This window comes from Leptodactylus fuscus, chromosome 7 (assembly GCF_031893055.1).
Source record: "Leptodactylus fuscus isolate aLepFus1 chromosome 7, aLepFus1.hap2, whole genome shotgun sequence".
In the NCBI taxonomy this organism is placed as follows: Eukaryota; Metazoa; Chordata; class Amphibia; order Anura; family Leptodactylidae; genus Leptodactylus; species Leptodactylus fuscus.
This window is the reverse complement of record NC_134271.1, coordinates 95057388-95072715: the sequence shown is the minus strand read 5'-3', so window position 1 is coordinate 95072715 and position 15328 is coordinate 95057388. Positions and strand designations below refer to the sequence as shown.

Here is a 15328-nt window from a genome sequence, read left to right as displayed (position 1 = left end):
CGTTTATGAATGTCTAGATATTTAAGATTCCCGTTAGAAGTAACTGCCTTGAGCAAATGTTTCCTGTAGCTGCAAATAAGGTTGCACAACATTGAGGAATTTTGACCCTTCTTCCTCCACAGTTCATCAATATTATGGAATGCCTTCTGTGTACAGCCCCCTTCAATTCATGCTGTACCATCTCGATGGGGTTAAGGTCATGACTTAGCCGTTCCAAAACATAAATCTTCCTCTCCATAATTCTTTAGTTGCTTTACTTCTGAGTACTTCGGTTTGCTATTCTGTGACATCACTGTATCTCTTCAAGCTTGAAAGTGTCTTCAGTCTCTTCTGCTGCCCTTACATTCGTCATTAAAATGTTTTGATACACCTTTTATTTTATTGTCTCCTCAATGATAGCAAATTATCCAGTCCCTAAGGCCTCATGCACACTGAGTCTGCGGGTCAGTGAAAACCACACAGATGACCCACGGATTGGTATCCATGTGTCTTGACCAATACATTAAAATTAATTTACAGGGCCGCAGGTATGGAAAGGTAAAGGACCTGCTACGTAATATGCAGATCTTCAATTCAGCCTGGACACAGCTGCAGAAACCATGGCTTTATGGGTCCCTATTTTATCCACAATTGCCGACCCACAATTTGGATAAAAATAAGTTTGTTTGCATGAGACCTTAGAACACTACACACCAATACCAAATCCGGAATGAAAGGGAATGAAATTCTATAGCATAACCTGAAAAGGGCTGTGCACACAAGGCACCCCAGAAATATTCAGATCCTGAAACACATTTGCAGAGAGTAATGGTTTAATATGTTCCTCAGTGTTGTGCAAATCTTATTTGCTGCTATAGGAAATGTGTTTTTTGAGGTGTTTGCTTCTAAAAGGGGATCTCAATTAAATTACTGGATACAACGTGAAGAATACAACGGTTTTTCTTATTATTATTACAAATTATAATTTTTTTATTTTTTTTTATGTTGTGTTTTTCTACAATTGTGACTTGGATAGCATTCACACTGCATTTTATTAGAAATCCAGGTAATTCCAAAGGGTATATTCTTGTAGAAATGAACAACTTGCATCTGGCAATTTTGCACCTGATTTGTTCATTGTTACAGAGGACAGCAGTAACAGTGTATGCTTTTCGTTCTGTTTCTTGACATTTGTGCCTTCAACTTTGTGTATTTTAACTTGCAGTTAAAAGACCCCCAGGTTCTGATGTCACATGCACTTTGCCAAAGCATCTGAACACTCAAGAAAAAATCCCAGTGATTTCATTTATTGGACAGAATCAAATTGTGAGAAATGGTGATGTGAGCTTTACAGAGTTTGATGATAACTCCATGAACGATATCTCCTCATTTGATGACCAGCCTATATTTTTCCGGTATGTGTGTGATCTATCCCTGTATCACCAGACTGATAAAAATCAGTCTATCTGCCTGCACCTCTTAACCGTTTTCTTTCTTTTTCAGGGAATTCAGGTTTACTTCTGAGGTTCCAATAAGATTGGATTATCATGGAAAACATGTCTCAATGGACCAGGTATGCTGCATCTTATTAGTTATACATAGTGGATCATCTACAATGCAAGCCAGTTAGGGACTTTAAAGGGATTGCTTGTATGGGAATCTGTTCAAAATGGGATGTCTTATCTGTTACGAATAGAGGCCATTACGTTGTTAACTTACATACAGTCATGGCAAGAAATACTGGCACCCCTGAAATTGTTCCAGAAAATGAAGTATTTCTCCCAGAAAATTATTCAATTACACATTTTTTATATATACCTATTTATCTCCTTTGTGTGTATTGGATCAACACAAAAAATAGGAAAAAAAGGCAAATTGGACATAATTTCACACAAAACTCCAAAAATTGTCCAGAAAATTGTGTGCAAATAACTTTGTTTCAAGTATGTGATGCTCGTTCTAACTCACCTGTGGCAAGTAACAGGTGTGGGCTATATAAAAATCATACCTGAAACCAGGTGAAGAGGAGAGAAGTTGAGTTTGCTTTGTTTGTCTGTGTGTGCCACACTAAGCATGGTGAACAGACCGAGGAGAAGAGAACAGTTTGAGAACGTCCGCTATATAGCCTACTGTATATAGTATATACTGTGCTATACTATTAACATATTCTATATTTATTGTGACATTGGATGTGCACCAATAGATAACCTGGACACAATAAGGAAATTGAGATTGACTTTCTGACAAGTCCCAGACCATAGAAAGTTCTTACATTCATAGTTGTATCCATTGGCAGCCTTTCAAAAGAGAACATTTTCACCACTAAGATGGTTAGAAATATTTCAAATGCTACAAAATGTCTAATTTGTATTTGCCTTACTGTTTTGGTTACTTTGCGAGCCAATTGCCAGCTTTAGTCAAATAGAGTTCATACTTTGGTTTTTCACATGACTCTTTAAATGTTATTTTAGTATCATCAGCATTCATACATTTTTTTTTTCTAGGGTACGTTAACTGGAATACTTATAGGACTGGCTCAGCTGAATAATTCGGAGTTAAAGCTGAAGAGACTCTGTTACCGACATGGGTAAGGAATCTCCTCGCAGATATATAAAAGCTTCTAGAAGTAGACAGACCTTTGTATGTTCTGGGAATCTCTAAAAAGTGATTTTTTTTTTTCAAAAAAACAGCTTCTTATGCGTATGGTTTTTTTGTTTCAACACTCAAAATGTTACAAATGCACAAGAAAAAACACAGTCCACAGCTCACCATAAATCTTAAAGAGAATCAGCTAGACCAGGAGTGCACGAAAAAATACACCCCCGGCTGGGGTGGAACAATGCAAGAACCCAGTAGAAAAATATTCCTTCAGCACAAGAGGTCTATAGTAAAACTTGACTTTTATTGGAAAAATATAAAAAATAGGTACCAGACATAGGAAAAAAGATGTAGAAAAACTTACATGGTCAATTCCAAGTATGCATGTATGGTTGAAGACAGACAAGCCTACGTGTTTCGGGACATCCGTCCCTTACTCATGGCAATACTACTGCGTCTGTTACACTGGAGCTATAAATAGGTAAGCTCACAGGTGTGAAATTAGCATACAGCTGGAATATAATTAAAAACAAATGTTGACTAAAACAAAAACATGCAGAATAAATATACACACATACAATACACGGAGGACAATCCTAAGCGAAGAGACAAGAAATGGCAACACATCAACATAATGACATAAGGCAAAGATTAATATGGACAAAAAGCCGTATTTAAAAGGACACAAGCAATGGATTAGATTATAAAAACCACCCCTAACTAAATGTCAAGAGCACTCACCAAAAAGAAAAGATCCACCTGCAGGATCATATAACATCATTGCATGGTGATGAAGAAGTCTTTGTGATCAAAAATCCCAAGGAATATACATATAACCACAGGTTTCTATATGGTGAGAGGAAGGCGTCTCAGTAACTATGGCATCCAAAGAAGACACATGATCCTCCAGTCACATGATGCGAGTCACATGATCGGGATTCTTAGCCAGAATGTTCCACATAGAAAAATATATACATGGCTTGTGAACACTTGGTCTGTGGTTGCATGCCACAGACCAAAGGATCAAAATGCTGTACAAAGAATAATGGTAATTAGCAAGTAAGTATAAAAAATACACATGTGTATATATATATATATATATATATATATATATATATATATATATATATATATATAAAACAGAACAAAAAAAAAAAAATATTTGTGAAAAATAAAAAAAAATATATAAATATATATATATATATATATATAAAAAAAACATAAAAATAAAAAATAATAATAAAAATATATATATATATATATATATATATATATATATACACATATATACATATACAGTCCTATGAAAAAGTTTGGGCACCCCTATTAATCTTAATCATTTTTAGTTCTAAATATTTTGGTGTTTATAACAGCCATTTCAGTTTGATATATCTAATAACTGATGGACACAGTAATATTTCAGGATTGAAATGAGGTTTATTGTACTAACAGAAAATATGCAATATGCATTAAACCAAAATTTGACCAGTGCAAAAGTATAGGCACCTCAACAGAAAAGTGACATTAATATTTAGTAGATCCTCCTTTTGCAAAGATAACAGCCTCTAGTCGCTTCCTGTAGCTTTTAATCAGTTCCTGGATCCTGGATAAAGGTATTTTGGACAAACAATTCAAGTTCAGTTAAGTTAGATGGTCGCCGAGCATGGACAGCCCGCTTCAAATCATCCCACAGATGTTCAATGATATTCAGGTCTGGGGACTGGGATGGCCATTCCAGAACATTGTAATTGTTCCTCTGCATGAATGCCTGAGGATTTGGAGCGGTGTTTTGGATCATTGTCTTGCTGAAATATCCATCCCCGGCGTAACTTCAACTTCGTCACTGATTCTTGAACATTATTCTCAAGAATCTGCTGATACTGAGTGGAATCCATGCGACTCTCAACTTTAACAAGATTCCCGATGCCGGCATTGGCCACACAGCCCCAAAGCATGATGGAACCTCCACCAAATTTTACAGTGGGTAGCATGTGTTTTTCTTGGAATGCTGTTTCTTTTTGAACGCCATGCATAACGCCTTTTTTTATAATCAAACAACTCAATTTTTGTTTCCAAAATGAAGCTGCCTTGTCCAAATGTGCTTTTTCATACCTCAGGCAACTCTATTTGTGGCGTACGTGCAGAAACGGCTTCTTTCTCATCACTCTCCCATACAGCTTCTATTTGTGCAAAGTGCGCTGTATAGTTGACCGATGCACAGTGACACCATCTGCAGCAAGATGATGCTGCAGCTCTTTGGAGGTGGTCTGTGGATTGTCCTTGACTGTTCTCACCATTCTTCTTCTCTGCCTTTCTGATATTTTTCTTGGCCTGCCACTTCTGGGCTTAACAAGAACTGTCCCTGTGGTCTTCCATTTCCTTACTATGTTCCTCACAGTGGAAACTGACAGGTTAAATCTCTGAGACAACTTTTTGTATCCTTCCCCTGAACAACTATGTTGAACAATCTTTGTTTTCAGATCATTTGAGAGTTGTTTTGAGTAGCCCATGATGCCACTCTTCAGAGGAGATTCAAATAGGAGATCAACTTGCAATTGGCCACCTTAAATACCTTTTCTTATGATTGGATACATCTGGCTATGAAGTTCAAAGCTCACTGAGGTTACAAAACCAATTTTGTGCTTCAGTAAGTCAGTAAAAAGTAGTTAGGGGAATTCAAATCAATAAAATGATAAGGGTGCCCATACTTTTGCACCGGTCAAATTTTGGTTTAATGCATATTGCACATTTTCTGTTAGTACAATAAACCTCATTTCAATCCTGAAATATTACTGTGTCCATCAGTTATTAGATATATCAAACTGAAATGGCTGTTGCAAACACCAAAATATTTAGAACAAAAAATGATTAAGATTAATAGGGGTGCCCAAACTTTTTCATAGGACTGTATATGGAAAATAAATAAATAAATAAATACATTTCTTAATAAAAATATATTAAATCTGATTTGAAATTTAACCCTTTGGGGAAACGTGTGCCAAGCTCAAAAATCCAGAACGCCTCCCGCTTGAGCACCTTCCTCCGCCAGTCACCACCTCGGGTTGGTCGATTAACATGCTCAATTGCACAGAAGCAGAATGATGATGTGTTGCCATTGTGATGCAAAATAAAGTGTTTGGACGCCCCAGATACATTATTGGCAGCAGATTTATTGCAGTCAGACAAGTGTTCCGAGATTCGAATCTTCAGAGGCCGGATAGTGCACCCCACATAAAATAAATTGCAAATATTGCACCAAATTAAATATATAACATGATCCGTTTTACAATTTAAAAATTGTTTGCAATATTTTTTATGTGTGTGCACATTTTCAAAAAATAAAGATTTGGATGCAAACCGACAGACCTGGCACCGGGAGGTGCCACATCTGTAAAAGCCTTGTACGTCAAGCCAAGTTTTTTTGCTCCCAATACTAGAGTTGGTATACAGACTGGGGGACAGAGTATTGCCCAAGGATTTACCCCTGCGGGAAATAAATTTACACCCCCTATCTAGAATTCTTGCAGTTATATCGTCCTGTGTAAGTATTGGAAGGTGTTTTCTGATAATATTAACCACCGCCTTGTAATCCCTACTGTAATTCGTACAAAAGAAGACACCATCTGAGAAACTTCTATTGTTACATCTTTCCTGATCCGACAATAAGGAGGATCTAGACCTCTTTCTAACAATGGCAGACGCCCTCTGCAACTGCCAAGAGGGATAGCCTCTACGTTTGAGTCTACTATAGACTTCGCGTTCCTGTTCCTGGAAATGAGTATCTGGCTAAGAATCCCGATCATGTGACTCGCATCATGTGACTGGAGGATCATGTGTCTTCTTTGGATGCCATAGTTACTGAGACGCCTTCCTCTCACCATATAGAAACCTGTGGTTATATGTATATTCCTTGGGATTTTTGATCACAAAGACTTCTTCATCACCATGCAATGATGTTATATGATCCTGCAGGTGGATCTTTTCTTTTTGGTGAGTGCTCTTGACGTTTAGTTAGGGGTGGTTTTTATAATCTAATCCATTGCTTGTGTCCTTTTAAATACGGCTTTTTGTCCATATTAATCTTTGCCTTATGTCATTATGTTGATGTGTTGCCATTTCTTGTCTCTTCGCTTAGGATTGTCCTCCGTGTATTGTATGTGTGTATATTTATTCTGCATGTTTTTGTTTTAGTCAACATTTGTTTTTAATTATATGCCAGCTGTATGCTAATTTCACACCTGTGAGCTTACCTATTTATAGCTCCAGTGTAATAGACGCAGTAGTATTGCCATGAGTAAGGGACGGATGTCCCGAAACGCGTAGGCTTGTCTGTCTTCAACCATACATGCATACTTGGAATTGACCATGTAAGTTTTTCTACATCTTTTTTCCTATGTCTGGTACCTATTTTTTATATTTTTCCAATAAAAGTCAAGTTTTACTATAGACCTCTTGTGCTGAAGGAATATTTTTCTACTGGGTACTCAAAATGTTAGCTTGGCTCTCTGCTGTAAGGTAGGTGGTCCCAGGCTGTCTGCTCAAACTGAGGACCACCCACCTCACACTAGAGATCCAAGTATTGGATATTGAAGCTGACAGCACCGATTACTCAGAACTGTGGGGGCTATAGAGGAAAACTAAGCCAGAATCAATGAGGCTGCACCTAGGATTCAGAGAGGTGGTGGCCCTAGTTTGTTGCTAAAATGCACATAAAGCAGTCTTATCAATCTATATCCAAATTCTATAGGTCATTTGCTTTCTTTTGAGGAAGGCATGTTATGATGAAAGTAGATTCAAGGAATGATCCCACCAGTGAATATCTTCTTAACTTTATAAATAATGTTTGCAATTACATGCTGTTAAAAAAAACTATTCATTTTAGGGTTATGACAGCCGTTTACATAGTATGTTGCCACCTTGTGTTTTTCTATAGCAATGTACACGTCCACCTAATGACCTGAGAGCTGGTGGGCACACATACTCAGTCACTATTCACGCTGCCAGCTTCCTGCCCTGCAGTCTAATCTTGCAGATGAATTAAGGAGAGTCCCCTGCAAGGAATCCATTATATTGTTGTTTCTTCCTGAATGTGAATTAATGGCAGTTTTCTCTTCTCCAGTTTATTAGGTGTGGATAAATTGTTCTCTTACGCCATTAACGAATGGCTGAGTGATATAAAGAAGAATCAGCTGCCGGGCATTCTGGGAGGAGTGGGGCCGATGCACTCTTTAGTTCAACTAGGTGACTCTTCTTTCAATTTCACAGTATTTTCAGCATCGTTGAATAAAGCTTAAAAGGTGTTGTGCAAAATTAGAAATCGGTTAATTTCCCCTAAAACCTCACCGCCCTGATACTTGGCTTGTATCCGGCATTACAGCTGAACCCCATTAAAGATTATATGGACAAGAGTTTTTTGGGTTTTTTTTAAACCTGTTCAGCCTCTGTAATCCCATTAATGTCCTCGACTTGGAGAAATACAGACAATATATTTATGGCTGTTGTAGACCACTTCACTTGTTCTGGGTGTCCGGCACCTTATTGATGTCTGCCGGCCACCCATGCCTACACAATACAGCCAGAGTTCCCACATGCACAGTAGCCCAGAACAAGTGATGTCCCATTTCCAGAAGGTCTGGACAGGAAGACAAGTATGTTGGGGTTGAATAGTATTGGTGACGTTCCAGAAACGGAACGTCACCGGAAAATGTGCCTGGGTATCACTTGACCACCCCAGCAATCTAGGTACATACAGTTTTTTGGTACAGTTGGTAATTTAGAAGGTAGGTGGGGGTGGGGGTTAGTTTTATAAAGATCATTTTATACCAGACAAGCCCATTAACCCAAACTTTTTCTGCTTTTAGTTCAAGGTCTTAAAGATTTGGTATGGCTGCCCATAGAACAATACTACAAAGATGGCCGCATCGTTCGTGGCTTCCAAAGAGGGGCTGCATCATTCGGAACATCCACCGCCATGGCTGCTCTGGAATTGACCAACAGAGTTGTGCAGACCATACAGGTATTTTCTTCCCGGGTCAAAAGATGAAAGATATTTCCATACACTGAATCCCCCAATTTATCCAGAAGATGGTAGTTCCTTGACCCTAATCCTCCTTGTTATGTGGCCACCAATACACATAGTACACTCTCCATATGACCTACCATTCTGTCTTGTGCTCAGGCTGCCGCAGAGACCGCTTATGACATGGTGTCACCTGGACCAAGTCCGGTGGAATTACGAAGAGCAAAGAGATTTTCTCATCATCGATTGGTGCATCAACCTGTTGACCTAAGAGAAGGCGTGGCCAAAGCTTACACCGTGGTTAAAGAGGTAATCTAGTGAAATTTGGAGGGCACTGACCTAAACAGTGGTGGGCGAGCTCTGCTCAGAAGGGAGTGCAAGTGCTAATAATAGTATATCAGTAAGTGGCCTATAATGCTAATCCCAATATGTTTGGGAAAGTAGTAAGTCTTCTGACTTTAGACTATTCTTTTATCTCATGCGATTCAAGTAAATTTCTTATACTCTGCTTGTCCTTTCTGTCCTTGTAGGGTATCACAGACACCGCTCAAACCATTTATGAGACTGCAGCTCGAGAACATGAGAACAGAGGGGTCACGGGTGCAGTGGGTGGCGTGCTCCGCCAGATACCACCCGCAGTTGTTAAACCACTTATAGTCGCAACAGAAGCCACATCCAACGTGCTGGGTGGGATGAGGAATCAGATCAGACCTGACGTCAGGGAGGAAGAGTCACAGAAATGGAGATTAGAAGAAGGATAGAGCGAAGCGCTGGCAGGGCTGTGTGGACATGGACTGCGCACCAGGAGGAGGGCAAATACTGTGACTCCCAATTACCATGTTGGCTCAGACTTACTTGGCAAACTGCTCAGGAATGGGTGAAACTTTCCTACTACAAGTGGAACCTTCATGGGTGCACAGGGACACTGGTTGTACTGTGTCATATGCAGCTCAGCTATCATGGCTTCAGCTTTCTCCTCTCATCTCTGGTCAATTCCAAGTGTCAGAAAAGAAAATCTCTATTTTGGCAATAGCTTTCTACAAGTGTTCAGCGATACTTTGCTTCTTCTTTTTCCCCCTCAGCTTTGCACTTGGTTGAAAAATGAATAACAATTCCGTTCCGTGTCTTAGGTAGATGCTCTGTGTCCGAGCCCTCCTGTCATCGGGTCTCTGGGTCAGAAGTACCAAGTCTTGTGTTACATTTAGTCTGTACATTTGTAATCTGTTAATAGTGTTAATAAAACATTTGTGTAATGGTGAGAATATGCGCACACCTAGGAGTCTATCATTGAGTGGCAGTGATCCAGTAAGTTTGCTTGCATGATGGATTTTGCAGTTATTATCATATGTGCTGTGAAAGCTTCCAATGCGTGCATCAAATATAACCATCGCTCCCACTCACCCAGCACCAAAAGGGTTTCCTGCATTTGTATACCTGATTTTAGCTGTATGAAATAGAGCAAAGATGTGAGTCTTTGGGTGGCGTCTATATGGGAAAGCACCCTATTAAAGCATTGGCCTGTCATTTGTGTGAATAAGGCTCAGTCTGGAATAGTATTTGCAAAACGTAGCTCCCTATAGTTCAGTGCCTAGCTTACAAGAAGCCTAGTGGTATGATCTGGGACTAATGCTAAACCAGGATATCTTCTTTAAACTCAAAAGAAACTGTTATTGTAGTTATGCCACTAGGATTCTTGAATTCCAGGCGCTGATCTGCAAGGAGCTACCTTCAAAAAATGTAGCACTTCAGGAATAGTTTTTATTTGCCGTTTTTACTTGCATATTCTTTCCCAGAATTCGTGGCAGGTCATGCACAGCCTGTAACACTCTGCACACCTGAAAAGGTGGTCTGAAAATGTAGTCTCTTTAAGCACACCTAGGGGCTGTTTTAAAGGGATCCTATCATTAAAACACAATTTTTTTTCTGCCTGCCACGTAGGAATAGCTTTAAAAAAGGCTATTCTTCTCCTATCTTTTAATGTCTTCTCCGCGCCGCCGTTCTGTAGAAATCCCAGTTTTCCTCGGTATGCAAATGAGTTCTCTCACAGCACTGGGGGCGTCCCCAATGCTGCGAGAGAACTCTCCAAGGATGCCTCCATCTTCTTCAGGAACGTCCTCTTCACACATCTTCTTCCAGCGCAGGTGGTCAGACGTGTGAAGAGGACGTTCCTGAAGAAGATGGAGACGTCACTGAACTCATTTGCATACCCACGAAAACCGGGATTTCTACGGAACGGCGGCGCGGAGAAGACATCTAAAGGTAAGTGAAGAATAGCCTTTCTTAAGGCTATTCCTACGTGGTAGGCAGAAAAAATTGTGTTTTAATGATAGGATCCCTTTAACAAGACCAATGTTTTCCACGCTGGTCTTGATGACACCTGACTCCCCAGAGTTTGCACCTAATTTATGACTAAGTGCATGCCTTATCATAAAGTAGGTGGATCTTCTGGGGTCCATTCACCTAAACAGAAAGGAGCTCTTGTGTAAATTATGATAAATTTGTGGGGCTGATCGCCCCAGCCTGTTAGTTTGTGGGGCGCAGAACTTAAAAATGTTTTGCTTATATATCACAAGAATGGGGGTCCCTGAATCCCTTCTGTAAATGTAACCATGAGAACCGAAGAAGATACAGTAGTTGCGTACAGCTATCCATCAGTCATACAAGTGGGTGGAGGTATGAGTGACAGAGATGAGCGAATAGTATTCGAAACTCTAGTTTCGAATACCTCGCTCTATAGGAATGAATGGGAGCGGCCGGTGCTTAACCCCTTCGCGATTGGCCGCTCCCATTCATTCCTATGGGAGCGGAGGTATTCGAATCTGGAATTCGAATACTGTTCGCTCGACACTAATGATTGATATAATCGCACCACCTCTGTGGTTTACACCTGGAGACAGTGAATGTGTTATGCTGCATATCAGTATTGTACCCCAAATTTTTGCTCAGACTGAATAAAGAACGGATTATTTGTTGCAGCAAGTAAAATAAAAATGTTGTACCTGTAATGGTCTTACCCCATTCTTGTGATTAGTAGAGGGCCCGGTGTTTCAGACCCCCAGAAAATCATACATTTATCATTTATCCTGTGAATAGATTATGCTGGTACATGCTATTGGTGGATCATACTCTTAATCCCTTAAGGAACAAAAAACATGAAAACCGCAACATTTTAAAATTTGACGTCATTTTACGTGACAAATTTAGAATCCTTTAACTTACCCAAGTGATTGAGAATGTATTTTTACGACACGTTGTACCTCATGTTAGTGGTAAACATTGGTTGATATTTTTTGCATTTATTTATGAAAAAAAAATTAATTTGGAAAAATTATCAATTTTCATAATTTGAAATGCTTTGCTTTTCAAACAGATGTCAGACCATCCAAATTAGTTAATAAATATTATTTACTATATCCACTTTTTGTTGGCATCATTTTTTTTTCTAAATGTCCTTTAATTTAGAATGTTAAAAGGCTTTCAAGTCTAACATAAATTCTCCAAATTTTCAATAAAATTTCTAAAACCTGTGCTTAACTGATCAGTTTAGTTCTGAAGGGGCTTGTAAAGACCTAGATATAAGAAACTCCCATTTCTAAAATATACAGCTAAAACCATTAAAGACAGAATTTAGCCTTTTTCCAGGAAAAAAAATTCAAGGAAAAATTTAGAAATGTCAATTTTTTAAATAATCCATTCATGTAGTCCTAAAATTTACACATTTACCAGGGCTAAAAACAGGGTCGGACTGGGATGTCTAGGGCCCACCAGTGGAATTGTTTCTAGGGGCCCACCATCTAGACCCCTGCTGACCAGCGGTACCAAGACAGGGCAGCTAAAGGTAATAACAGGTCGGGAGCCATGCTGCTCACCCATTATACCATGTGGAACAACGCACTACCTAAACCTACTGCAACACCCTGGATGGCAAGTGAACAGCTTGACTCCTAGAATTGTTACCATTACCTGTAGCTGCTCTGTCCTGGAAAGCTGATCTGCAGAGGAGCAACCGATGTGGCAGGCATGAGGTGTAAAATAAATAAATAAAAAGCATACTCATCTGTCCCCGGCACACTGTTGTCCACTGCTAATGTCCATTCAGTCTTGTGCCAGCGCCTTCTTGCTGGACCGTAAATCACATGACCATGGTCATAGTTTTATCCTCTAGAAGTAACAGAATGAATGACAGCAAGCAGAGATCCAGAAAACCGTGAGGAATTGATACAGAAAGTATATTGGAAAATTGTATATCTTTTTATTGTACATTTATTTGTCAATATTGGTCTGAAAGTGGCCAACCCCTTTAAGTGAGTGGAGTGATTGAACCTCTCACAACCAAACCCAAGTCATGTGCTGGGAATGTCAGTATGTTAAATAATGATTTTATTTTATTGTACAGGTTGTTATGGAGACAGTGATATCAAATACGTTCCTTTCCATTTTTTGTGTTTTCATTTACCTTTTCCTTTAGTCCCACTGTGGCTGATATCAGTTGGCTGGTGGGGAGGGGGCAGCGTGAGGAGATCTGACCTGTTTTATATAATTTTATAAAGCTATTTTGGTCACATATCTTAATTAGTTTTTATCAAGCTTAGACTGGATGTAAGCAAGTTGTGCCCGAATTCATGGGAAAAGCAACATTACATCAGGAACTGGCAGAAAGAAACCAGTATATATTTAGCACGGACATGACAGCAAGGCAGAAATTAACATTGGTTTCAGGTTAAGATAGCTTTCCTCTAGGCAAAGTGCATCAGAATCTTATGGTAACAGACTGTTGCCATAAGAATCTTAGTAGGTAGTTTGATATGTAGGTGGTATGAACTTCAGAAAGATGATTTAAAGGGTAGGCTTTGGAGCAAACTACTATCGGGTTGTAACCACTGTATCATACAGAGGCTCTTGGCACTGTGCATATCTGTCATCAAAGGGTTGTCACACAATTTTGGCACAAAGCTATACCCTCTTCTCGCAAAGCCATGTTTTCTAGCATAAAGGGGTGAAAATATGTCACATCTTTGGCACAAAGCCTCCTCTTGTGCCAAAGATGACAGATTCCATGGAGCGCAGCCTGGGTCAGGGATGCCTTGGTCCAACATATTTATTATAACAGAAGCCAGAAAACTGGCATGAGTTGCAGCGCAAGTCTACACCAGTTCCTAAATCAGCCATTCCTTGACCCTGTTGGGGCCTTAATACTGGTGTACAAAACAGCAATATGATTGTGTGTTGTGCCATATACATACTGTTTCAGTGACACTAGGTTCAAAAAAAAGTTTGGCTTTCCATTCTTCGGGTCCACTTTGATTCCGGTTTTCACCCAAAAATTGCAGAGAGAAAATCTCCAAACAAAGAATGATTGCTAGTGTGAACCTAGCCTTACCCTTCATTCACATCTGCGTCTGGTAATCCGGTCAGTGAGTCCGCATGAATCAAGCGGACAGGAAAGTAGATTGTGAACTACTTTCCTGTCTGCATGTTCTGTGCAGAGATCTGGCGGCAAACACACAGACCCCATTATAGTCTATAGAGATCCGTGTGCTTTTACTGCACAGCGCTTGCAATTGCATTTGGTATTCTGTTCGGGGGGCCCATGCGGACTCCCCCGAACAGAATACCAACGCAGATGTGGACCAACCCTGAAACTGCTTTGTTTGGCCATATACACATTAGCTGAATGGAGTCTAGTCCCTATGTGAGAACCAGCTGTGGAGATAGACTTTTGTGCCAGATCTCCTGGAGACTCCCCTTGCAAGGCTCACTTCCTTCTCTGGTTAGGGGCAGGCTGGAAAATGGCTGTATAGTCACTCCACTTCAGGATAGAAGACGGGGTATAGGGAAGAGTTCCAGTGAGTTGCGTCTGGAGTTAGTTCCTGTTGCTTGGCTTTATTGAGGTCAGCACCCAAAGGGACACAGAGAGCGTAAGCTCTACCTGAAAAGCAGCTGTGTTGAGTCCAGTACATGAAGGTATGCAGGCAGAAGATCCCCTGTCCTGAGGGAGCCTGGAGGAGGATTTGTGCCTGTTTATGCCTGGGGAGTAGACATTGTGGCCTGGAGAGTCAGTGGACTGATATTCAACCCCTCTGTGTTCTCTTAGGGGGCTGTTTATTGATGGACAGGACCCGTCGAATCATCTATTATGGAATAAAGTCATTGGGCTGACCCTACTAGTATGCTTTGTTGATTCCATGTGGTTGTCAAGAAAGAACCCCTCCCTGACAACAGGTGGCAGTGGTGGGATTAAACAGCACAGAAAGGTGGACAGAGGGGACAACGCGGTGGCTCAGTGGTTAGCACTGCAGCCTTGCAGCGCTTGAGTCCTGGGTTCGAATTCCGCAGGAACAACATCTGCAAGGAGTTTGTCTGTTCTCCCCGTGTTTGCGTGGATTTCCTCCCATTCTACAAAGACATATTGTTAAGAAAATAAAATGTACATTGTGATCCCTATATGGGGACTCACAATCTACATAAAAAAAGAAAGGTGTTCAGTGCACAGCAGCTCAGGATGTCTATTGGAAGAAGAGCACTTGTGATTTTACAAGGGGCAATGACACATATAGGATTACCACCTACAGAAGGGGAGACACTATATCCTTGAGATCTGACACTGACCATCACAAGAAAGGAATTGTACCAAGAGACAATGGATGTGCTGGGATGTCAGGTTTATTATTTCTCCACGTTTATTATCTATTGAGGTAATGACATTGTGAATTAGTACATTTATAGCACACA

The 15328-nt window shown here is 40.1% G+C and overlaps 1 protein-coding gene across 4 annotated transcripts in view; it reads left to right on the top strand.

Annotated features, from left to right (window-relative positions):
- Positions 1-10615, top strand: part of ATG2B (autophagy related 2B) — a 72816-nt gene extending 62201 nt beyond the window's left edge. For all 4 annotated transcript variants that reach the window (XM_075282568.1, XM_075282567.1, XM_075282569.1 and 1 more), the window contains 7 exons: positions 1205-1394; positions 1483-1552; positions 2484-2566; positions 7697-7818; positions 8439-8593; positions 8756-8905; positions 9127-10615. In XM_075282568.1, coding sequence (XP_075138669.1) covers positions 1205-1394; positions 1483-1552; positions 2484-2566; positions 7697-7818; positions 8439-8593; positions 8756-8905; positions 9127-9357 — 1001 coding nt within the window. In that variant the 3' untranslated portion in view covers positions 9358-10615. The remainder of the gene's footprint in view (positions 1-1204; positions 1395-1482; positions 1553-2483; positions 2567-7696; positions 7819-8438; positions 8594-8755; positions 8906-9126) is intronic.
- Positions 10616-15328: the final 4713 nt, after the last annotated feature.